The 27,165-nt window shown below is 38.1% G+C and overlaps 2 protein-coding genes across 2 annotated transcripts; both read left to right on the plus strand.

Annotated features, from left to right (window-relative positions):
* The first annotated feature begins 7,528 nt into the window (after nt 1-7,528).
* On the plus strand, nt 7,529-8,064 carry LOC116012196 (ethylene-response factor C3-like). The gene is made up of 2 exons (XM_031251678.1): nt 7,529-7,949; nt 8,060-8,064. The coding sequence occupies exons 1-2, from the start codon at nt 7,529-7,531 to the stop codon at nt 8,062-8,064; spliced, it is 426 nt and encodes a 141-aa protein (XP_031107538.1).
* Nucleotides 8,065-18,444: 10,380 nt separating this feature from the next.
* Nucleotides 18,445-19,810, plus strand: LOC116014203 (zinc finger protein 4-like). The gene is made up of 2 exons (XM_031254204.1): nt 18,445-18,648; nt 18,999-19,810. The coding sequence occupies exon 2, from the start codon at nt 19,072-19,074 to the stop codon at nt 19,606-19,608; it is 537 nt and encodes a 178-aa protein (XP_031110064.1). The 5' UTR covers nt 18,445-18,648; nt 18,999-19,071; the 3' UTR covers nt 19,609-19,810.
* Nucleotides 19,811-27,165: the final 7,355 nt, after the last annotated feature.

Genomic DNA, 27,165 nt, shown 5'->3' on the forward strand with positions numbered 1-27,165 from the left:
ATGTATAAGTGTGTGTATATATATATATATATATCATTCCGTGTGAAGAATATTTATGTCATTTGAATATTTATTCCGTTCTTATTTTTTAAACTGATCAAACATTGTAATATAATTCTTGAAGTCTTCCTTCACTGAACCAAAAAATTGAATATAATTTATATTTTATTCCTTATCTATTCCATTCTGTATGGAATAACATGTGAATCAAACATACAGTTAGAATTTTTATTTTTTTGATAACGCTTTCATCTTTATATTTGAATGCTTTCTATGTATTTTGTATTGTCAATTAATTATTTTATTTAAACCAACTGCAGTTGTGGGAAATATATCTATGAAGTGCTATGTATAACTTATACAAATTTACTACTTTATGGTTCTTTGTCAGCAAATTAAGTTACAAGACAAAATTCATCAAAATGCATTTTAAAATTTTCTCAAATTATTGAAGCACGGAGAATTAACAGTTGTTTCCACTGATACTCGAACCCACTCTCATCATCCAAGTAGAGTATAAACCGGGACACTAGGTGCCACCAGACGAAGTCTTTTTAAGTTAAAATATCGTTTGCACAATGTTTAATTTTTAGCCACCTTCATGAACCCTGAAAAGTGTGTCGGAGAGATGCCTGGATGCTTTACTAATTTACTACTGCACTAGTATCGAAAATGCAGTGCGTATTGGTACTGTATTGCTCTGTCCAGGTGTATTTATTTAGGAGTATTATTTTGTGGACTTGATGAATGTGCATATTAAATCCATTAGGAGTATTATTTTGTGGACTTGATGAATGTGCATATTAAATCCATTTACAATTATCACATAAAAGTTAAATGACATTGACAAAGCGTTATAAAGACTTGATTAGGGACTAAGGGTGAGAACATCTTGATTCTTAATTGGATACTTTCAAAGTTAAGAAAAATATTGTTACTGCTTTTAAATTGTATTCCTAACTTTTACTTCCTCTCATAGAATTTTTTTGATATTTTCATTGGGATTCATAAGATGAAGAAAATTAATCATTAATTGTCACATCAGGAGGAAATAAAAGTGAAGAGTAAAAATAGGGAGTACATATAGTAGTTTGCAGTCAAGCCTCATAACTGTGACTCTTTCAAATAGGAGATCATAGGTTCAAATTCCCGTGAAGCACTGACTCCTTATGTTTCAATAGGTTAAAAAATTATATATGAACAGACACTACATTGTTTACATAGTTAATAGTAATCATAAAAGAACCCTTCTAAATAAATGCACCTGAACAGAGGTGTACAAATGTGCAATACCAATATGATTTGCATTTTCGATACTAATCCAGTAGTAATGCATCCGGGCTTCTCTATCTCTGAGGACACTTTTCAGGGTTAACAATGCTGGTCAAACTTGATTGATATTTTAATTATCGGAAAGTCTGTATGTATGTAATTACTATTTGAATATGTGTTTTTGATGAAATTTGGTTTGTAACATTAATCGAAAAATGCCAAAGGCTTTGTAGTTTAGTGACACCCGATGTCCCAATTTACACTCCATATAAATGATGGGAGTGGGTTCGAGCCTCAGTCTTTGTGCTTCAGTAGTACTAGCCTTCCACCTTAATCTTAGTAGATAATATATAACATGAGATTACGAGAATATAAAATTGCATAATATGTATGCTTAGTTTTTTTGAGTACTACTGACTCGGTTACAATGTAGTATCTGTTCATATATGTATGCTTAGTTAAGAGTGTGAGAATGTAATATTAGCCATTTCACATTGATGATTTGCAATGAATGTTGGATTTATTGTAATGTTGATTATTCATATGTAAACTTCAGGCAACTATTCTTAGGTACTGTTCTGAACAATGTTAATTTTGATATGTAGGAATTAATTTCGAATTAATTCTAATTTAATTTTAGAAAATTAACAGTCATAACAGCCATGTTCAATGCCAAATTAAAATTGCTGTTATGGGGTAACAAATCTAATTTAATTCAGATGATTAATGTCTTTGTTTAAAGCTATTAATTTTCTCATTTCCTATTAAAAAAAACCCTTGTTATTGGCAAATTGTTAAGGCTGCTGATTTTGAGAACTTCAAAATTATTAGTCTTCTCTCTATCGCTCACAACTCTTTTCTTTGAAAAATTATGTCAACAATTCTGTAAATTGTACGGAGTGCTCTATCGATTGGTGTTCTTGTTTGCCGAGCTTTTAGTTTTAGTGCTCAAACTTTAAGCTGTAATCCGTTTATCCTAAGAAACTGACGCTACAACACTCCTAGCACCATTTGAAGGTAGCGAATCGATTTTAAGGCAAGTGTGAGTACACACGACTCAGATTTCTTCTCATTCTCATTACTTTCATTGGGTTTAAATATCAAATTTTCAAAATATTTTTTTTAATTTTATATATGTTTTGATTTCGTACCAAAAATTTGGTTAGAATTAATTTCTTTAAAATTAAATTTCATTTTGTGTATGGACACCACCAGCAATTGATTCACACGTAAAAATTATTACTGAAAAGTTGTACGAATGGTAAATTCACACGTACACATTATACTATGACTGATGAACAAAGCACCTGCATTTCTTTTCTCTTTTGGGGAGAGAGAAGCCTTTAATTACACGGCCAGAAGAAAATAACAACTCATATCTGGCAATTGCCAAATGTAGCATCGGGCTTCAACCTGAAACTCTAATTTGTCTACTTTTGTCGGCATATTTGGAATCAGAGACAGCAAATTTTTAAACCCACAAAAATTTATGGTGGTTTAGTTAAGGGAATCGGAATCAAAATGAAAATTAAATAATTGGTAATTGTAATGATTATTAATATTGATATTTGGTTATATATGGCCATATAATGGAAATAAAAGTTTTAAAAATAAAAAAATAAAAAATTAAGACAATTAATCCTAATATAATGACATCCAAAGCACCGATATAAGAAAAATTAATACAAAAATCTAAAAGCACTAATTCAATCTTAAAAAATCAAATTACCAATAAGATGGATGGAATGATACCCCTTTTATATTAGGGAATTATGTTTTTAATTGAAGGGGTAATCAAACTCCATAGTTGTGTTTTGAAAAGTTGTCAACCAAACAAACCCTAAGTCTTGATGTAGGTTATAACTCTGATTTATGTTCATTTTTCTGTTATTTTTTATATATATAGATTATGCTACAAGAGTTTTTTTTTTGAGTACTAAAGAAGAGTCAATAGTTGCCTCCACTAAGACTCGAACCCACTCCATCATCCATGTGGGAGTGTAAACCACAACACCGGGTGCCACTAGACCACAAGGTCTTTGGCTGCTACAAGAGTTTAATGTACAATATTTTTGACAATAATATCCCTACCGTTATAACTTTTATTATCTTTTCCCATTATTATTACCATGCACATGCATATCTTTTCTTATATTTTTCAATTGTAATAAAGTATGTATACACTATATATTGGAGTAATATAAGAAATAAGTTTGATGGCATTTATATTTCAATTAAATGTTACCATACTTATATTTAGTAATATATCATATTTAAAAATCTTACTTTAATAACATCAATTATACCATAATTATTACTCAAATTATCAACAATACTTTTAATATAATATGAATTCTACAATTATGAATTAAAAAAAACATTATATATTATTATTTTTTAAAATATTTTAATATAATTAATATTGAGCATATATTTTTAATAGCGTTCACTCCAGGGGCATAGGAGCTATAGCCTAAGGGCAATCATCACTTATGAGAATCGAACCGAGGTCCTCCCAAAATTCTTTCCCACAAAGAGAGCTCACTTGCCACTTGAGCTACCCCATTGGGTTATTGTGAATAGATATAATAATGAAAGGTATAATGTGTTAATCGACCTCTGGATCAATAATATTGAGTTAATTCACTAGAGGTCACTTATTTTTTGTAGCAATTTCAAATTTAGTCCAAATTATTATTTTTTGTCATTTAACATTTCAGACTATTATTTTTAGATATTTTTAGTTATTTTTATGAATTTTACTATTTTAATAAGGACATTTTTGTTTCTACATATTTTTCTTTTGTTATTTTTCCGGTTTCAACCGGTTTAATTAGTTTAGGACTTTACTAAAATCGGTTGAAAAATATGGTTACTAAAAATCAGAGGTTACCTAAAGTCTAAAGCAATTAAATCGGTAGAAACCGGAAAAATAACAAAAATAAATAAATAAATAGACAAAAATGCCCTTACTAAAAATAGGAAAAGTCATGAGAAAGACTAAAAGTGTCAAAAAATAGTCTATTGTAGGATGTTAAATGGCAAAAACGATAGCCTATGACTAAATTTAAAATTGTCACCAAAGTCAAGGGAACTCTAGTGAAATTAACTCTATTGAGTATAATTATGTACACTAGGTTTCTAAAAAAAATGTACACTATATATATATATTTTTTTTTTGTATTAAGTATTGTTAGTATGAATTATGAAATATCTAATTCAAAAAAATTATAATGTGAATTCATATTAGGGCCTGATTTGTGTATGTATTTCTATGTTTGCAGCGTTACACATGTGGTGCTATCATTTTTATTGGACAAAATTATCCTTACACAATTAAACTTCCGTTAGTATATATTAAATGGAGTTTATTTTAGTGGAGATTCTTTGTCTTTGGTAGCAATTCCAAATTTAGTTTTAGACTATCATTTCTTTCAGTTAATACCAGACTATCATATTTTGGACACTTTTGATCCTTTCGATGACTTTTCAGTAAAACCCTATTTTAAGCAAGGGTATTTTCGTCTCTTCAATTTTATTTTTTCCCCAATGAGTTAATTCCAACAAGGTTCCTTGTCTTTTGTGAAAATTTTAAATTTAATTCCAGATAATTGTTTTCATCATTTGGGACCCTAGAGTATCATATTTTGGACACTTTTGGTTGTTCTGATGAAATTTTTTCCAGTGAAATCCTATTTTAGGAAAGGGCATTTTTCGATGACAAAGAAGAGACTTCTTTCTCATTTTTTCACCTTTTAAAAAAAAAAGCTTTACAACTATAGTATGATTCACAGAATCATGGATTATATTGATGCCGACTGGGCAACATCCTGAGCTTTTCAATTGCGTTGTAAAATGATTCTCCCGCACTCAAAAGTCTTCAGTACTCCGTAGCGCCATTGACGAAGGTCAATTTGGGGCCGGGTTGAAGGAGATGAAGACAAGAGTCAGATGATGGATATATTGCAATTCACAGTTGAAGATATGAAAATTAGAAGAAAAAAAATTAATTGGCGCAAAAAATCAATAAAATGAAAATTTGAAGAAACGAAAATGCCCTTGCTAAAATAGGGTTTCACTTGAAAAAGTCATCGGAATGATAAAAAGTGTCCAAAATATGATTAATTGTTTGGGACTAAATTAGGGATGGCAATTTCAATCTGTCCCGTGAATATCTATCTGATGAATCCACCTCACATGGATCGAATTTTTTTTGGTGATAGTGGGTGGTGGGTCGGTGATGAGTCTTAAAAAATTAAATCCGTAGTGGGTTGGGTTAGATTCGAGTTTTATGTACAAAACCCGCATAGAACTACATCCGACCCAATATATATATATATATGTATATATATATATATATATGTATATATATATATATGTATATATATAGTAAAATAATTACTAGTTTAATTTGTAGTTAATTATTATAAAAGTTTCTAACATTTTTACTAACTTTTTATTTTTTTTTAGTTCTAAACTAACAAGTTTATTTTTAAAAAAATAACAATTTAGTTATTATATTTGAATATTTATATTATTTCATGTTTTAATATAACTGATGAATATTATTATGTTTTAAAAAAATGAATATTATTATAGGTAACTAATTTAATATTTAAAATTTTTTTAATAATACAGGAGTGAATTTTGAAAAAGTTCACCCGATGCGGGTCGGGGGTGGGATTGGGTGGAGTAAATATAAGGTAGGTCGGGTGATGGATGTAACCCTCCCCAATCCATTGCCATCCCTAGACTAAAATTGAAATTGTCATCGAAGACAATGGACCTCTACTGGATTTAACTCATTAAATGCTATCATAGTTATATTTAATCATTTGTTATATCTAAAATTAATTATACCATTATTTTTATCCAATTTATCAATTGTACTTTTTAACAGATATGAATTCTACAACTATGCCTTTTTTAAAAAATTATATAAATTATTTTTTAAAAAATGAGAAATTATCAAATAGGCCATCTAATTTTACACAAGAAGACAATTAGGCTCTTAAACTTTTGAAAGTTGTAATTAAGCTCATGAACATACTATTTGCGTGCAATATATTGAAGCTCCAAAATCGGTTAATGACCTGTAATAACAGGCCATTAGGAATCCGACAAGACTCTTGCGATCGATGACGGTCTCGGTGGCGGTCACCGGTTACCCTTCCCCGTTGAGAAGGTGACCCAAATGGTTGTCTTCTTCGATGAGAATGGCATTCTCAACGGAGAATGAGACTAGACTAGTCACATTCTTCATAGATCGAAAAAGGCAACCAGTGCGGTCGACTTTTTGAGACAGTCAATGATGACCTGCATACTGGTATCCTGTTGGTTATTGTTTATTTAGATCTATTTGACGATCAATTTTGAAAAGTTGGAGTATTTAATTGCAACTTTAAAAAGTTTAGGGACCTAATTGCCTTGTCACTTTGTGTAAAGTTAGAGTGCTTATTTGACTATTTTTCATTTTAAAAAACTATTTTATTATAACTATAATTTTAACATTGTGTACTAATGTTAGACATTTATTTTTACACATCACACATAAAAAAAATAGTTAATAATATACAATACAATTATAAATATGATGTACAATTTTGTAAATGATATTATCGATACCAATATAAATGGTGTCAAGATAAAAAACATACTATTGCCGTAGCTAGTAGTGAAGACGCAATTTGAATGTTGGACTTAATAACTCTCCAAGTCGACACCTAACAATCCATCCTAGCACTTGTCACATGTGACATGCTCTGATACAAATTGTCAGGATCAAATACTTACTATTATGCCAAAAGTTATAGCAGGTAACAATGCGTAGCTTGAATTGAATGCTAGATTCGACTCTCCAAGCCGCCACCCAACAATCCCTTCCCAAAATCTATATCTTGTACCTGCTCTGATATCAATTATCATATCAAACCCAAGACAACTTTATTTCTTCATTGTTGTGTAACCGACGATGTTGGACTCCGCCATCCAAACTTACATCCAACAGATGAGATTAAAATAAATAAATAAAAGAGAAACCCAAAATAATAATTTCAATATTGAATCATCAGGGTGCAAGACGCTTACCTTGAAAGTAACCCAGTAGTAGTATTTAAAGCCAGGCCCAAAACAATGGTTCTTGCATTATTCACTCCTTACACAAGTTTTCCATCTTAAGCATAATATATCATTAACTTTGTAATAGAAACATTCTGAAAGAGGAAGGTAGCTAGTCAAATTAAATTACCAAAATTTAATGGAAGCACATACTTCCACCAAGACAAGCAACTACATAGGTGTACGAAAGCGGCCATGGGGAAAATATGCTGCCGAGATTAGGGATTCAACCCAGAGTGGGAAGAGGGTTTGGCTGGGAACTTTCAACAGCCCCGAGGATGCTGCTTTGGCTTACGACCAGGCCGCTCTAGCGATGCGTGGCACCTCGGCTTGCCTCAACTTCCCGCCCGAGCTAGTGCGCGAATTGTTGGAAAAAGTGGACTGCAAAGAAGGGATGTCCGTGGCCGCAGCTCTGAAGGAGAAGCACCGGAAAAGAACCCGGCGAGGTAAAGGAAATTCGTGCAAAGAGGCGGAGGAGGAGGGGAATAATGGTGTTTTGGTTTTTGAGGACTTGGGATCTGATCTCTTGGATGAGCTCTTGTCTGTAACTTCTTCCTCATGTATGTAACTCGTTTCTCCTCTCATTCTGCAACCACCGTATATTCTCTACGTAGTCCATCTTTTCCTTCATTAATTTCTCTCCTTTTCTTTTTTTGGTTGTTCGTTGCAGATTAAGCCCTAGTTAGGGCACGGTTGTTGAATATAATGTGCCCATTTTCTCAATGGAAATTTCGGACTGTATTTTCAAGAAATATTATTTTCTGTATGTGATTTATTTTGATTATGTTTAAAAAAATTTAGAAAGGGGGAGGAAAAATTATCACTAGTATGAAGTACTAACTAAAATGAGTAATACTACTTGGCTCTCATCTTCTAATCTATTTTGTAGGGCGTATTTTTAGTACTATCAAGTTGGTCTGATTTCTCAACCTACTGAAGTACAAAGAGTCAATATCATTTCCACTGAAGCTTGAATGGGAGTCCAACACTAAGGTCTTGGCTTGTTAATATGGCATATATTTTAATTGATTTCACAAAAACAAAAGGCCCAAATTTATAAAGTAAAATGAGGTATCTGTAATCTGTATAACTTTTTCTGTTTTTCTTTTCTATTTCTTCTCATTTCGATTCCCACCTTTTTTATGTGTCACGTAAGATCAATATCTATCAATTATAAGATTTGGTGAACAGTTTACACTACAATATCTCCTTATAATACAACTATATATGCATTTTAAAGAATAGTGAGTTTCCAATTTTAGCAAGATTTGCAAGATAGTGTTGAAAGAGGTGCAAATATAACTAGCTAGGAATATAAGGGTGTGTTTGGTTCACACGGGAAATGGTAATTGGAATGAGAATCAAATACATGATATTCATTCTTAACCAAAAGTCAAGGGTTCAATCCTTGACTTTGGGTATGAAGTAGCCTTAAATCTCTAGACTAGTTGTTCCACCTAATAGAGGTGTCAACATTTCAGCGAGGGGATTAGTCATTGTGTCCAACGGTGGAAACTCTGAGCTAATACACCAAAAAAAAAAAAGTAATGAGTTAGTCAATGTGTCCAACGGTGAAAACCCTGAGCTACACAAAAAAAAAAAAAAGTAATGAGTTAGTCAATGTGTCAAACTGTGAAAACCCTGAGCTACAAAAAAAAAAAAAAAAAAGTAATGAGTTTTGGTGAAAGTATTTTGCATGTTTGGTAGTAGGGTATAATTGAAATGATTACCTGATGTTCGGTTATATATGACATTACAATGGGAATAAAAGTTTTAAAAATATTTAAAAAAAACAAAAAAAAAATCAAGGCAATTAATCTAATATAATGACATCCAAAGCACCAATATGAACCAAAAAAATCAATACGAAAATCTAAAAGCATTAAGATGGAATGATACCTGTTTTTAATTAGGCAATGAGATTTTTAATGAACGGGTAATTAGATTTCATAGTTGTTTTAAAAAGTAGTCAACCAAACACTAACTATGATTTTAATTTCTATTACTAATGTGTAAACTCATAAACCAAACACACCTTAATTGTACCTAACGAGCAATAGTTGTCCGGCTACCTGATTACATATTGCTCACTGTATATAGTCGTTGGCTTGTCCAGCTCCTTGTGAATTTTACTGGATGCTTTTTATGCTTTTATTAGAGGAAAAGGGTAGAAGGTTCTTGATGATGGTGATAATGATGTGAGGTAATTAAGATTTAGTGTTCATGGTCTAAAAACACCCCCTGCAAGTTGGGAGATAAACCCAATGTGTATTACTTAGAGGATATTGTTTTCCCTACTCGATCTTATTTTGAGATCTATCACTTTCATAGCAGCAAATTGAAAGGAGCAAAATGAATGTTGGGTGGGTTGAAGAGCAAAGTTTGATATTTTGTAATTGAAATGTGTTGCGAATTATTATAAGAAAATAAAATTATATTGTATATTTGTTACTAATTATAACTTTAGTTCTGATGTAATAATAAGCGTTTTGATAATAATAAACAAAAATAGGAACAGATGGATGTATAGAAATTTTCAAAATTAAAATTTTCATTGGTTTTCCATACGTCTACCGTGGTAATAAAAAGAAATGAGTTTCCAAAAAATTTAAATTTGGCAGATGTTGGGAGAAAACTTGGAGGGTCAAGTTCAGCATACTCTATGGAATATAGGCACTGGCTAATATGCAAGTATAAAGAAATAAAATTATATATATTCACTACTAGTTATAGTTTGGTGTAATGGTAAGTGTTTGATTTGACAATTGATATCAAAGCAGGTAAAAAGTTTATTATTATGAGCAAATGAATAAATTTAGAGGGGCAGAAGAGGAGCATTTAACTTATGTTTTTTAATAGAAAATAATATGTAGACCTCATTCTCTACACTCAATTTTTAATTTAACTCTTAAAATCATGATGTAAACACTTCTACCGAGACTTACATGAAAAAATAACTTATCAATACCGACCAGAATACAAATTGGAAGCACATGTAATAGAATTCTTTTTCAACAAAAAAATAAAATAAAAATATTACAGCTAGAAATTTGGTTGGGCCATGGCAGTCAGATCTTTTGACAAACATGGCACAATCTGTAACATAGTAGAAATTTGTTTAATTTATACTGTACCATGTTCTCCATTTTTGTTTTTTTTTTTAAAAGAAATTAAACATATTTCTACTATGTCACCATGCATTGCTACCTGTTTGGTAAATAATCAGCCTATCAGTCAATTTTGGCTTATTTGACCACAATTAGTTGTTTGGTTCAAAAGGCTACAGTCTTTTCAATTAGTTTTTTGAGAAAAGAAATTATACCAAATAATTATCAGCTAACAGCCAATTTATCAAACAACTTTCTACAATCAGCTAATATTATCAACAAATCATATCTTCTAACCCAAACAGCCAACATCCATGATGGATTTAATTAACCCGGGGTAGCCCGAATCATTACTCTCGTCTCACGACCTGGGCAGTAGGGGCGTGAATGAGGCTAGTGCATGGCTGGTTGAGGTACTCCCCTTCCATTGTTTGCTTTCAAAATTTCATTAAGTCTACTGCACGTTGCATATTTTGCCCTTTTAACTTTCAGGCTCTCCTTGGGTGCACCAATGTTTTCGACGAGTTTGAGGCCTCGAAGGAGCATGTGTCAGAGATGGAGAAGCGCCTAGCATTGGACTAGGCCACCACTGAGAAGAAACATGCTGAGGAGCTTGTCGGTGCCATCCCTGCCTACAAGGAGTCCGAGTAGTTCAAACGGGACATCGAGACCTACAACAAGGATAATTTCGCACCTCCACTCGAGCCCCCGATTGGTGTGTTCACCACTCGTTTCACCATGGTAGCCTGAGCACTCGTCCAACCCCGGGTCGGTCGAAGTACGTCCGAGGTGGGCTCGAACAAGGCACTTGACCGACCCCCGCTCGACCAAAACATTGCCGAGGTGAGGTTGGTTGGAGTCGCGGACCTAGCCTCGGCCAAGGCCTAGCTCCGTTGTGGCGGCGATGCCTTTGCTTGGTCCAAGCTCGGGGCTTGGGCTTGATTTGGGGGTCGGACCCCTCTCGCTATGGACTACCTTTGTTTGTTTTTGTTTTTTTTTTTTTGGTAGTATGTAGTTATTTGGCCAAGGGTACTCTCGAGCCAAAAACTCTTCCGTTGGGGTTGGTGCGCGAGGTCGGGCCTCATGCCCCCTTAGGGTACGATAGCCCTCTGACCCGTGTCCTTGGACGTTGGGTCGTCAAGCTCTTCCGTCGGGGTTGGTACGCGAGGTCGGACCTCGTGCCCCCTTAGGGTACGATAGCCCTCCGACCCGTGTCCTTGGACGTCGGGTCGTCAAGCTCTTCCGTCGGGGTTGGTACGCGAGGTCGGACCTCGTGCCCCCTTAGGGTACGATAACCCTCCGACCCGTGTTCTTGGACGTCGGGTCGTCAAGCTCTTCCGTCAGGGTTAGTACGCGAGGTCGGACCTCGTGCCCCCTTAGGGTATGATTGGAGAGGTCGGGTAGGTACCCCCCTTCCCCCCTAAAAGTAGTGAAAATGAATCATCCATGGCTAAAATTTCACAAAGTTTATTGAAATGAAGAGGACGGACCACCTTCTAACAAATGAATTACTGATAGTACTTCAATAAATGTTCAGCATTCCATACTAGGCATGGTGCGGTGGGCGCACAGGGTGGCGTCTAGCTCCTCAACCCAAGGTCCTCTTGTCGATTCATAAATCCGCCGCTACTATTAGGTACCTCCTCTTGCCCGACTGCATGGGTAGGGCTCCGACTAAGTTTACCCCCCCACCTTGAGAATGGGATGACCGAGCTGATCGGGGTGTAGTTGGTGGCTGACCTGCCCGGGTCAACTTGGAATTGTTGACGGGTTGAGCAACTCCTTGCATAGTTTGCGACTTAGCGCATTCCTTGGCCATGCTGGGCTAGGAGTAGCATTGTAAGATTGCCCTCCTAGCCGTGGTGCAGGCACCCTAGGAGGCTGCGCAGCTGCCTTCGTGGATCACCTCTATGACGGGCCTCACCTCGTCAGGGTACAAGCAGCGCAACAGGGTGCCGTCGTAGTTGTTAATAGGTTGAGAAACTCCTTGCATAGTTAGTGACTTAGTGCATTTCTTGGCCATGCTGGGCCAGAAGTAGCATTGTAGGATTGCTCTCCTAGCCATGGTGCAGGCCCCTTGGTGGGCTACGCAGCTGCCCTCTAGATCTCCTCTATGACAGACCTCGCCTCTTCAGGGTACAAGCAGCGCAACAGGGTGTTGTCGTAGGACCTCTTGTAGAGCATGTCCCCGAGGAGCGGGTAGGTTGGAGCTTTCCTCTTCACAAGCTTGGTTTCCGCCCCGTCCGGGGGTAGGACTCCCGTCTCCTTGTACTGTTTGATATGGTCTAGCTAGCAGGTAGGTCGTGCTTCCACGGGGAGGACCGGGTAGGCCTCGAGACTTGACTTCCTGTAGAGTGTATCACCGAGGAACAAGTTGGTTCTCCTCACCCGCTTGGCCTCGGCCTTGTCAAGGGGCGAGCTGCCCATAATAGGTTCTTCCGCTAGGTAGTGAGTGGGGGCGTCCCCCCTGTACTACCATAGGGAATGCCAAGGTCGGGACCGGCACGCACGGTCGCGACCATAGGGTTGATTACATTGCCTTGCTAGGCGAGGTTGGACCTTGCCAATCTACTAGGGAGAACATATGTCGATGTTTGGGGTCAAGTCCCCATTTATCTTTGAAACTAAAATAGCTTCAGGCTTCCGGGGTGGGTTACCAAGTGCACCTTTTCTGGAATAACAATACTGGCTTGAAACTCCTGGGGGTCCAATCCGCTCCTCATGATGGCTGAGAGGGGTGGGGTCGGGCTTGGGGGGGGGGGAGAGGCCCGAACACCTCCTTAGAGTCCCTCCACGAGGTGGGTCAACAAGGTCGTGGTATCTTGTTGGAGTGCGACCACCCCTTCCTAGAGCTTGTCCACTCTCTTCCAAAGCTACTCGACCTCCTCATGGTGAGAGTTGGGGCTCAGTCATTAGTTTTCCTCGACCGCCCCACCCGGGAGGTTTGTGCACGTCGCGGCAAGGCCTAGAGCCCACGGCTTGGCGACCTTCGTGGGAATGATTCCTCTACCGGGGGGTCGTTCACGGTCGGCCTTGGCCATAGCCAGTCCTGGACCGGTGCGCGGGTGCCCAACTACATCAAGGTGGACTTGGATCGGGTTGGTCACCCCCTACTCACTCCCTAGTGTTTTTGCTTGTCTTGATTAACCTCACCTCCTCCACGCCAACAAGACGGTCGGGGTGAGTTGACCTCCCCCTCGGCGTGAGTGTTTGGGGCTTGGGGGAGCCGGGTGCTGGCCTACTACGCACTCTCAGGGGGTCGGGGTGAAGGTCGGCACTCCCCGAGAGGCCTCGGGGCCGAGATGGGAGCTCGGACACCTCCTTGGGGCCCCTACACGAGGCGGGTGAGAGCGATAGTAAATGGCAGCCCAACCCTCCGGGGGGCTGGGACTTGTCGAAGGGCGGTACGGCATGATCCACCGTTACGATTATTGGTGAGATGCTCCCTTAGGTCCCCTGCCGACCTCACGGAGAGGGTTCGCTGATTGCTTGCGGTCCCGTTCTAACCTTTCCCGCTTGGGGTGATTGGGGCGTTACGGGAACCGTGTGAGTTGTGAGAGTTGGATCTCGATCTTATCATAGCTAGGGATAACTAGCACGCTTGAGCCTGATGTCGACTCTCAATGAAAGCACCGATGATGGATTTAATTAACCCGGGGTAGCCCGAATCATTAAACCCGAATAAATAATAGTAAATAGTGAATAGACGATTTGATAGGAAAGATAATGGATGAATGTCGCGGGGACAATTCTTGTATTAAATATAGTGTGTAAGAATATTACAAAGGGTGTTGTATTAGGACAATTAGGATAACATGTCTTGTTAAGACAACAATGGGCTATTTTATACTACAAAGCTCTCTAACCGCCCCCATAAAACGGGGGTTGGTTGTAACAAACTTTGACCGTGGGCCCCCTGAGTCCTTCTTTGACCGAGCCCTCAAGACCGACCCGGGGTCGGCAACCCAGCCGAGGCCCAAGGTGCCGACCCGGGGTCGGCTCCAACCACGGCTTAAGGCCCAAATCGAGGTCTCAGGTGTCGACCCGGGGTCGACACCCACCACAGCCTAAGGCTAACCCGAGGTCCAAGGTGCCGACCCGGGGTCGACACCAACCACGGCCCAAGTCTACCAAAGTCATGGAGTGCCGACCCGGGGTCGGCACTCGAGCCATGGCCTACACGGAGCTTGATCTCGGGTCCGGGTTCGCTCGGGTCCTCCTTGCTCCGCTCCTCCGGGTCGGTTCGCTCCGCTCCACTTCCTAATATATCCATCAAGCCATTTACCAAACAGGACCTGCATGTTGTGCAGTCGTTGTGAATACAATGGCTTTCAACTCCCTCTTTCTACATGATTAAGCAATTCCTAATCAACACTGTCTGTGGAAGAACATTTTCATCACAGTACAGAATTGAAGGAGTTGTATTGAGTTGGCTAAGTGATCAACAAGACCTGCTGGCAACATTTCTGAGCTCGAAATATGTTATCCTTCACAAAATAGCTATCACAAATTTGCTGGCCAGTGCTCATATAGGGCCACTAAACTTCAAGATGACTGAATTAATCTAAAAAATTAGCCTCTGTATTCTAATTGACCTTGGAGAAATAATCTATCACCCGGCCGGTGCTGCCATTTATGGATCATAAGTAAGGATGTCAATCTTAGCTCTAAACCAATCGACTAGCCCAATAAGACCCGAAAATTATAGGGTTATTGATGAGCACAAATGATGAGTGTAAAAAGGGTGTAATGTCGTTTCGCTGAGGATTGGGGCTATGGCACGAAATTGTGTGAATTACCAGGCACTAGAGTATGTGAATTTATAGAATCCAAGTAACAAAGACTAAATGATGTGGAATAAAAGAAAACAATTAATTAGGATGTAAACTATATGGTAAAAGTATGGGCCAGATTAGGGGGATTGTAACCTTGATGTTCTAACAAGCTCAGGATTAGGGAAAGAATAATTAACCAAGGGATATATGGGCAATGCACAGAAGAATTCTACTCAACTACTTTCGTAATCAATAAGAGAATTAGGCTAAGATTGCCCCACTATCGTGATGCATCAATCATAACCTTAAGCACCTAAGCATTGTAAGCCCCCAATATTACCTCTACTTTCATAGCAGGAAAATTAGGTTGAAATTGGTAAGGCTCGAGGTCTCCATCCAACTGTCGTTGTAATGAATCTCTCTCCTAGACTAGCAATTAATTCTGGCCACAAACCAATAACTAGTGCAGAGAAATCCCCAAATCAACATAAACCCTAGGCAAAAGATTCAATCCCTTTATGCAATTAATCATAAACCGAACATCAAGATTAACAATGAACCCCTAATCCAAACCCATAAGCGAATTACTCCCCCATGATGGGAGTAAACACAACAAAGCAAGAATTAAAGATAAACATTGCAAGAAATATAAAGGGAAGAGAAACTTAATTGATAAAGAACAAATCCAATCTTCAATCTTTGATTCCAATCTTGAAATTAACTAATCTAATGTAAAACTAGTCTAAACTATGCTGGGGAAATATAAACTAAAAGCTAGGGTTTAGAACTTGTAAGGGAACCTCCTTCAATTGTAGAGAATAGGTCAAATATATAGGAGGTAGATGGGTTTTGGCCCATTAGGCAACTTCCACTTCTTTTCCAATTTGTATTCTTCCTTGTAATTCCTTTTTCTTCCAGAACTTGTCCAAAATGCTCCAATATTCTTCCTTTGTTGTTCCTTGTAGATAAATCAGCACTTGGACAATATAACACATAAACAATTCCCAATTTCACTAGGATACAGAAAATAACCTTCAAAACAACTAGAATAAGGGGTGAATAATTGTACAAAATAGCATATATCAGTTATGACTAAAAAAATCAACCCAATAAAAAATCGCAAATTTTACTGTTGACCATGCATCAAAACGACGTCGTTTTGATTAATGAAAACATACGACTGAAACGGCCTCCATTCCGTGCCCTTCACTTTCAGTTTTTATATACTGAAGTTACATTTCAACACAACTGCAGTTTCTTTTCGGTATAACTGCAGTTTCATTCGACATTATACACTCAAATATGTGAAACTGTTATTCAGTTTTCTTTCAACACAACTACAATTTTTTTTATAATACACTGCAGTTTCCTTTAAACACAACTACAATATCATTTGAATATAATTACATTTTTCATTGGACAGTATACACCCAAAAATGTAAAATTGTTATTCAGTTTCATTTTATATACAATGCAGTTTCCTTTCAACACAACTATAGTTACACACTTACATTTCTATATAACTACAGTTTCATTTGATAATATAAAAACTAATGTGAGGCAGTATCTTTTGAAATGAACTGTAGAATCCTTTATGAAGCTCCATCGCAGCCTTTTCTTTTACTTGATGAAACGACGGCGTTTTGTGACCATGGTCCACAATGCATTGGGGACCATGATACACCGTATAACAACTGATAAAAATTTGAACTAATTGGGCTAGTACATCCTATGGGGCTATCGGGTTGAATCGGGCTAACCCGACGGGCTATTTGGCCAGACAATTAGAATATGTGTGTGTGTACTGTATATAATACTATATATAGATACTCTCTCTCTCTCTCTCTCTCTCTCTATATATATATATATATATATATATATATATATATATATATATATATATATATATATATAGCTAATGATTATATGATTTCACCTTTTTCATGAGTCTGTGTGGACAAATCCAATTGATTAAAATGTGAAGATCAATGACTTAAAATAAAAGATATTTAAAAATTTTATTCCCTGTTTTTTTGCATGGTTTTGGTTGATTAATCAAGTGTCGGGGTAAATCAGGAATGTTAATTGCTAACTAACCTCAAGTTTTGTGTAATTTTAATTAATTTGCTTGGTCTTTAATTTTTCCCTATTCTTTGTTGCTAAAATGCCAATGTTTTGTTGAAAGTTTCTTTTTGTTGTTATGTATAATAATTATCTTTATCACTACAAAAAATTTCACATTTAGTGATAATAGAAGTTGTCACCGAAACTACCGATTTTGGTCACTATTGAAATTAGTGACCACTTTTTGAAATCGTCACCTGTGGTTACTATATCCTCCATCACTATTATAATAGTGACGACTTTTGAAAAGTTGTCACAATTACTCAAGACTTTTGTGATAATGTTTACATACACTCAAAGTAATATTTAAGTGATAACAATAGGGGTCACAATAAATGTACAATTTGTAACTAAATATATTATTGTAATAGTGACGGCACCTTTTTGGACCAGGGTCCACAGTAAAATTTGCCTACACGTGGAATAAAAGGGAGTAATAATATAAGGGATTTAGAACTGAAAAGAGGGCGCAATTCCTGTGAAGAAGCATGTGGGATAGCTGTGCCTTTTTGGTTTAGTAGGCGCCGGACAGTAGGCAATTGTAGAACGTAAGACATTGCCACTATAAATGAAACACCCAGAGAGACGAGCGCGACGAGGATGTCTAAGTCGACTGCAACACGTACTTTGGACTTTATTATGATTTATATATGTTATATATAGACCAGCTAGCTCAGAGCGTCGGTTTTGGTTTTAGAATGCACATGGAGAGCAGAAAACGACAGGTGGGACTACATTATATAAATGACTACTACTACTGTTGTGCTAGTCCTAGGTTAACTGTTCTTTCACTTTTGTCACCATTTCCGGCCACTACTTTGCTTTCCAGATAACCTCTAAATTTGGTATGTATCATGTCATCATCACATACCCTTTCTCTTCTCCTTAACAACCCCACCACTGTAAGTAATTGTACCTTTTTTCTCTTTTCTTAGCCGCCACACACCACTACTAAACTCCACAACCGAATTTAGCATATGATGTATAAAATATAAATTATAAATGTGTAATCTCATTATTCACCTCACCCGCCCCCCCCGGCAACGTGCCGTCTCAGCGTTTGCTGTTCTATAAATAAACATTTACCACTTTGCGCTGAACCAAAGGTTACTATATATTAACCCAAACATACTCAGATTATCAACTCCAGAGTACAATTCCCAGCTGGATCCAAAACCCCTGTGAACTTTTCAACTTTGAAATGGGGCTTTTACTATACATGCCCATTTTTGAGTGCTACTCTCAGGGAGCTGGTTAGTAACTCCGTTCTGCCCTTGATTTCTTTAGTCTTTAATTTGTTGTTAATCTCCACTTAGCAGTTCAGATTGAAAGCTGTATGTTATTGTTTAATTTCATTGGAATTAGCTGATGATTTGATTTTTATTGATCAATCATTCTGGGATTATAAAGATCCATTCTTTCTTTTCCTGTATACCAAAATGAAGCTTGAATTTCACTGTTTCTAGCTCTGATCTAGAATTTAGCAGTAGAAGTAGCTAGATTCGAAACAAGTTATATTGTTTTTCCTCATGCTACTAAATTGAGCTTCAAACATTTATCATTTTGGTGTTTAGAATCAAAACTTATTTGTTACATAATGCAGTCAGTGATCCAGTAGTGAGGCAAATATATTGATCGATCGTGTCGGCTTCCTGCAACTGTCAAAGAACAGCCTAATGGACAGTTATCAGTTGTGTTCAGAGCCTGTTGTTTCACTTGACCTATCTCTCTGCAGCTTTAATTCTGCAGGCTGTGATGAATTACGGGCAGGCCAAGACTCGAAACGCCTATCAACCGAAACCAGCAATAATGAAGTTTCAACCCAGATGACAACAACAAGATCATCAGTCTTTACAAGAGCTTTCAAATGCAATTTCTGCCACCGAAAATTCTGCAGCTCACAGGCTCTTGGGGGTCACCAGAACGCTCATAAAAGGGAGCGAATACTAGCCAAACGGACGATGCAAATGGCTGTTTTATCAGAGAAATTTCCCAACATGGTTTATCTGCCTCTGCGTGGCTCTACACCCAGATCGCTGCAAATCAAAGCAATGATGAAGCCACTAGAATTGAAAACCAGCCCAGAATTTGTGCCTGCTTTACTTAGCCGCTCAAGTTATGCTTTCACGGGAAATTCAAGCACAGGCTATGCACAAACGACAACATTTCTGCACCAGGGTGAGTCTGGACCAGATCTTACATTGAGGCTTTAAGAAGCTAAGAACTGAAGTTATCAGAGTTTCGATTTTGTTAGATAATAAACAGGTTGTAATTTGAACAGATAGTTTTTTTTTACAATAATGATGTTTTGTTTTTTAGTATTGAGTTGGAATATTGTCCGAATTGGGTCAAGCCCAAACTAGCAAACTGTCATCTTGTCAAAATCCAGTTAGATTCTATTTTCTACCATGAGCCGCCAAATTCTCCATTGTCTAAATCAGAGAAATTGGAAATTTCTTTCACTACGCTATAACCTATTCATAGTATCTATTCAAGTATTCAGTAAATTATGTCAACTTTAATTATGATAAAACTCAAATATAAAGCATTCCTTATGAAAAGAAACAGTTATGTCGTCAAATTATAGAGTACTTAACACAAATAGGGAGGAAGTTAATACAAAGAAAAGTGTTCATTTGTAAATATTAATAAGAACAAAAAACAATAACAATGACAGAAAGTAAAGAAGACATGTGAATTAACATATGTAGCAGCATATGTTATTTCCGTATTAAAATGTATGTTATGAAGGTTACAAATTTGATTTTAAATTAGATTATTAATGCCATTGTATATTGCTAATTATTTCACCATCCCCTATAAATACTTGATGTTGGGCATGATTGTTTTTGGCCTGCTTATTTCGAGAACACAAAAACACTTTTTGTTTTCCTCTCCCTCTCTCGTAAAATCTTTTTCCTTCCTATTATGCCAACACTTCCGATAAAAAAAAAATTAAAGTGCTCTCCTATCGTTCTTGTTCGTCGAGAGTAATATAACTTGAGTGCTCATTAACTATATTACTGTAGTCCATTTTATCCTGGAATACTAACGCTACAGCACTCCTAGCACCCTCAAGGGGAGAAGAGTGTTTGTTACAAACGACTCAAATTTTTCATATTCTGTTCTTTTCTTTTGGGGATTATTTTTTTAAAAGAAAATCATAATCTTGTATTATTTTTTATATTTTTTTATATAAATTCGATATATCAATTTATTCATCTCTAAATAAATATATATTGGCCCACCAAAATAATAATAATAATAATAACTTTCAAATTAATTGGACAAGCCAAAAGTTGTGAAAGGTTATGATAATTAGAATCCGCATCTTAACAGTTTGAAAGACTTAGAAATTTTAGGAGCCTTTGAAATTATAAAAGCTTATTTGACTGTAAAAAGAAATATTTTATGTAGCAAACCGCATAAGATTATAATCCGCACCAATAGTGTGAATGGTCGTATTAATTAGAAGAAGATTATGGCGGCAACTCACGAGTCAATATCATATCCTATAGAGGCTACAACCACTAGTGCATTCGCACGTAATTGGTCACTCGTACGTGTTCAGGTTGGTCTTTCACACCAGGGTACGGTTCAGATAGCCATGTTTTTGTGTGACACTATATTTTATTCCACAGATAGAAACACTTTTTTGTTTTGTTTTGGTTTGATTTTTGTTTTTTAAATCTGATAATAATTATTATTGCTATTTATTTATTTTTATTAATTTGTATACAAATATAATCTAATATTAATCAAAATGACCAAACTCGTCATTTCAAGCATATCTAAATTCTAAAGAACAAAAAATAGTTATAACTATTAGGACTCTAGAGATTGTGTTAGGTTATGACTCCTTGTCCTAGTCTATCTTTACCTTCAACTCTGTATATATACTTATACCTTGTACAGATTATGGTTTAGAGTTGTGAATATCAATACAACAGTTCTCATCTGGTAACAGTTAGCTAGGGATTTTTCTCCCATTATTCTAATGGCTGAGTATGACGGATCTGTTAACTCCTCTGAACGGACTGTCTCCGATGTTGCTACTGGTTCTACGGTTCCCCCCGCCGTAACATCTCTTTCTTCCGCTCATCACTACATTAGCGTGAATCTCACACATCATAATTATTTATTTTGGCGTACCCAAGTTGTTCCGTTTCTTCGCGGCAACGAATTAATGGGGTTTGTTGATGGATCATTCCCCTGTCCAAGTTCGGTGATTGTCACCGGCACAGGTGCGGCTGCAACATCTCGACCGAATCCGGAGTATCAAACCTGGGTGCGGCGTGATCAAGGTGTCCTCTCCATGCTCGTCTCCTCCTTGTCCGATGAAGTCATGTCCTTGGCAGTCGGGAAGTCGACGTCGCGGGCTGTCTGGGAGGTTATCGAGCAGTCTCTTGCGTCGGCGTCGCATGCTCGGATCCTCCATCTTCTCGGTCAGCTTCAGCAACTCCGGCAGGGTGATGCGTCTACGGCAGATTATATTGGTCGGGCTCAGATGATCATTGAAGGCCTTGCACTCGCCGGTCGGCCGGTGTCACTCGTAGAACAAAATCTCTACGTGTTTCGCGGGCTTCGATCGGAGTTTCGTATTCTGACCGGCTCTCTTGCAGTTCGTGGTGCTCCGGTAACGTTGCAGGAGCTTGCCGACTTCCTGGGGGCTCAAGAATTTATCGCCGGTGATCAGTTCATTCGTAGGTCGCGTGGTGCCGCGGGGCGGTCTGGTTCTGGAAATCCTCGCGGACGCGGTGGCTCGGCGCATGGCGGCAGTTCCTCGCGTGGGGGTCGGCAGCAAGGCAATAACAGAGGCAGGGGTCGATCATCCAACTGGCAGCCCACGTGTCAAATTTGTGGCACCTTTGGTCATTCTGCTTTTGCTTGCTACAGGTTACCGCCCGGGTTTTTTCCTCAAGCTCAGGCTAATGTTGCTTATCATCGTAGTTCGGTTGCTGATATCCCGGGGACTCACACCTGGTTCCCTGACACGGGCGCAACTCACCATGCTACACCTGACATTGCAGCTCTTTCTACCTCCGAGGAATACATAGGCAGTGACACGCTTCGTGTCGGTGATGGTACGCAATTATCTATTAGTCGTATTGGACATGCGTCTTTACCTACCTCATCTAGGAATCTTGATTTGTCTAGTATTTTGCATGTTCCTAATCTTTCCACTTCTTTGCTCTCGGTTCAGCTCTTTGCGACTGATAATAACGTTTTCTTTGAATTTCATTCGTCATTCTTTGTTATAAAGGATTCCGTCACCAAGGAGATCCTTCTTCGGGGCAATAGTTCAGGCCGGCTTTATCAGCTTCCGATTCCGAGTTCGTCTCCATCTGCTTTTTTGAGTGCTCGTGCTTCGGCTTCCACTTGGCACGATCGCTTGGGTCATCCACATCAGCGTGCTCTTGATCGCATTTTACAATCTTGCTTAGTTAGTGGGTCTAGTCGTGTGTCTTGTACTTCTAGTTTGTGTTCTGCGTGTCAGCTAGGAAAATCTGCGCGATTTCCTCTGTCATGAGTTGAGTCTTCTAGTTCGGCAATTCTTGATTTGGTCTATACTGACATTTGGGGCCCTGCTCCTTTGTTTTCGTCTACTGGTTTTCGTTACTTTGTGATTTTTGTGGATGACTATTCTCGTTTTACCTGGTTTTTTCCAATGAAATTAAAATCAGATTTATATGCTATCGTTGATCGTTTTCGCCTTTTAGTTGAGCATTCCTTTGGCCGTAAAATTAAGTCTATTCAGTCTGATTTTGGGGCTGAGTATAAGAAACTTCACTCTGTGTTTGTGCAGCTGGGTATTCGTCATAGGCAATCTTGTGCCTATACACATAAACAGAATGGCCGTGTTGAGAGGAAACACAGGCATATTGTTGAGACCGGGCTTGCCTTAATGGCTCGGGCTTCTGTGCCTTTCCGTTTTTAGGATTATGCTTTTGAGACTGCCGTTTTCTTGATTAACAGGATGCCTTCTCCTGTCTTGAATAATTCTACACCTCATCTTATGCTGCATAACTCTCCTCCATCTTATTCTTTTCTTCGTGTGTTTGGGTGTCTTTGTTTTCCTTATTTACGGCCTTATAATCATCATAAATTGTCTTATAGGTCGTCTCCTTGTGTCTTCTTAGGCTATCCTAAGTCTTTTAGGGGGTACAGGTGCATGGACTTGCGTACTAACAAGATTTTTGTGTGCAGACATGTTCGGTTTGATGAGACTGTTTATCCTTTTATTTCTAAGCCTGTTGTGCAGCCTTCTTCAGGTCCTCAGTCTCATCCTTGGGTGGAATCGGTACTGCATACTTCTGCCTCCCCTGGTGCCGTGCAGCCTGCCTCTGTGGATCCGGTGGTGGCTAAACGGCGTCCTCGAGGTTGCCCCCGTGGTCGTTCCACACGGCCAACTGAGCGTACCCATGCCATGGATACTAGGAGCAAGTCTCGGCCACCTCCTGCAGCCCTATCAGTGCAGGTTTGTCTTACTGATCCCACGTGTCACTCACAGGCTGTCAAGCACTCTGAATGGCGGGATGCCATGGATCAGGAATTTAATGCCCTCCTGCACAATCAGACGTGGTCTCTTGTTCCATTTACGCCTGGTATGAATGTCATTGGTTGCAAGTGGGTCTTTCGCTCCAAACGGAAGGCTGATGGCTCCATTGAGCGCTACAAGGCCAGGTTAGTTGCTAAAGGGTTTAATCAAGTGCCCGGGCAGGATTTCTTTGACACTTTTAGCCCGATAGTTAAGCCCACGACTGTCAGGTTACTTCTGTCTCTGGCTCTCTCCTCGAATTGGTTTATAAGGCAGCTTGATGTTCATAATGCCTTTCTGAATGGAAGTTTGAGTGAAACTATTTATATGCGTCAACCTCCGGGTTACACTGATAAACTGTTTCCTGATCACGTGTGTTTGTTGAAACGCTCTCTTTACGGTTTGAAACAGGCTCCCAGGGCCTGGTTCACAAGGTTACATGCTTTTCTGCTGTCTGTTCGTTTTCAGGCTTCTAAGACTGATGTTTCTTTATTCTATTTCTCTCAAGGCTCTACTTCTATTTACATATTAGTTTATGTGGATGACATTCTTGTAATGGGGAATGATGAGGCTGTAGTTAAGTCTCTACTTTCTAAATTATTTACAGCATTCAAAATTCGTGATCTTGGTGAACCTGGTTTTTTTCTTGGGATTGAGACTGTCAACTGTGGTGATGGCATATTATTATCTCAGCAAAAGTATATGACTGATATTTTGAAACGTGCTGGTATGGCAGACTGCAAGCCCCTTGCCACTCCGATTTCTGTTTCCAAGTCTGTTTCTACCTCAGTGGAGCCCTATGATGATCCTACTCAGTACAGAAGCCTTGCGGGGCCCTGCAATATTTAACGGTTACAAGGCCTGATCTTTCTTTTGCAGTTAATCTTCTTTGCCAGCATATGCATGCTCCTACCGTTGCACACTGGGAACAGCTGAAACGTGTACTCCGGTATGTCAAGGGGACTCTCACCATGGGCTTGCGCTTACGCCAGACTGCTTCTACAGAGTTGCATGCCTTCTCAGACTCTGACTGGGCTGGCTGCCCTGAGGACCGAAAATCTACGAGTGGATATGCAATTTTCCTTGGCACGAATCTTATATCCTGGGTGTACAAGAAACAACGAACTGTTGCTCGGTCTTCTACAGAGGCAGAATACAAAGCTCTTGCAGATGTCTATGCTGAAGTGATCTGGATAACCTCCCTGCTGCGTGAGATTGGTGCACCTAGCATTTCGGTTCCAAAACTCTGGTGTGACAATCTTGGTGCCACCTACATGTGTGCGAATCCAATCTTCCATGCTCGTACAAAACATGTGGAGATTGACTACCATTTTGTGAGAGACCAAGTTGCAGCTAAAGCTATTCAAGTGAATTTTGTTTCAACCAAAGATCAGCTTGCAGACATCTTTACTAAACCTCTTCCGGGTCCTAGATTTTCTTTCTTGAGAGACAAGCTACAGGTCACAACTGTGCCCTGTGCTTGAGGGGGAGTATTAGGACTCTAGAGATTGTGTTAGGTTATGACTCCTTGTCCTAGTCTATCTTTACCTTCAACTCTGTATATATACTTATACCTTGTACAAATTATGGTTTAGAGTTGTGAATATCAATACAACAGTTCTCATCATAACAATAATTGAGAAAGCATATATCAAGGGTATAACTATAAAACCAAATATTTTTTTTTCATATTTTTTAATTATCAATTATCAATTCAACCACTTTAAATCCTCAAAATTTTCAAATCCATTTAATTTAATATGAATGGCTTCATTTAAAGAAGAGTATAATTTAATGTAAATAATGATATTTTCTATATTTTTAACTAAATTTACAAAAAACATTATTGTTTAATAAAGAATTTAATTATATAAAATTCCTCAAAACTCAAATTTGTATAGATAGTCAAACCATTCAGCCAATCATCCCCAAAACGTCTGGTTCTTGTAATAGTCAACTCTTCTAGTTTAGCCACCTCCCGTGGGCTGAAATGCACTGCGCCGTCATTGCTATCCCTCTCTGGTTTTTCCATTAACATCACATTATTATTCCCAAAATCTTAAAATCCACTTGAGTAAATACTGGAAAAATTGAATGAATCTCAACTCTAAAAATAAATGCCTCGATAACCTATCACATATTTTCTTCTTCTCCATTTAAAAAAAAATCATGATTCTTTATAAGGTAGTATATGTTCTATACTTTCTCAAACATTTTTAGCATCCATTGGAAGGCCAATAGCATATATTTAAGTTGTTGCAGTTAAAAAACTTATAATTAGATTTTGGGATGTGCCGGTCGGTCCGCCCCACAGGTGTGCACTGGTCGCCTTGTGCCTCTGGCTATGTATACATTAGCATGGGATAACATTCTAAAGCTCGTAGTTAGACTTTGGGATGTGCCGGCCGGTCCGCCCCACAGGTGTGCACTGGTCGCTTTGTGCCTCTAGCTATGTATACATTAGCATGGGATAACATTCTAAAGCTCGTAGGTAGACTTTGGGATGTGCCGACCGATCCTCCCCACAAGTGTGCACTGGTCGTCTTGTGCCTCTGGCTCTGTATACATTAGCATGGGATAACATTATAGGATTAACAAGGACAGTCGGAGACATTCGTATTTCGAGCCTCAGTGAAGTCGATATTGACTCTTTGTGCTTCAATCTACATCAAATTAACTTTGGAGGAGGTCGCGGGGTGTCCCCACCCCCTAGATTCCCACCCTTACCTTTATGCTTTACATACTAGTTTTAGCTAATCTATCAACGTTTTAGTTAATAGGCCAATCCTTAAACTAAGATGAGACTCAAACTTGTAATCATTAAACTACAAGGCACTTGACTGAATTACCAAACTATCAAGAAAAGGAAAACTAGTGCATCTCAAATCTCAACAAACCATGACCTTGCACCTTGCCCATGCGTTCAATTATTAAGAAGGATGATGAGATTCAATGAACATGCTCTTGCATTATGAGGAATGATTGCGTAGGTACTGGCTAACGTATGCCCAGTACGTTTCTCACTCGACGGCTTTCTACAATTCTTCAAAAAATATTTGCGTATAAAGTTAGGATAGGATAATATAATGTTACTATGATTGCCAATTAATTAGTGTTTCTCAATCATCCCTTACGTCAATTCACTTTTATTCAGCAGAAAAAAATATCATTTTTTTCCCATTATATCATATGACCATTTATGGATTATAATAATACAAATTAAAAACACAAT

This window comes from Ipomoea triloba, chromosome 3, assembly GCF_003576645.1.
Source record: "Ipomoea triloba cultivar NCNSP0323 chromosome 3, ASM357664v1".
NCBI classification, from domain to species: domain Eukaryota; kingdom Viridiplantae; phylum Streptophyta; class Magnoliopsida; order Solanales; family Convolvulaceae; genus Ipomoea; species Ipomoea triloba.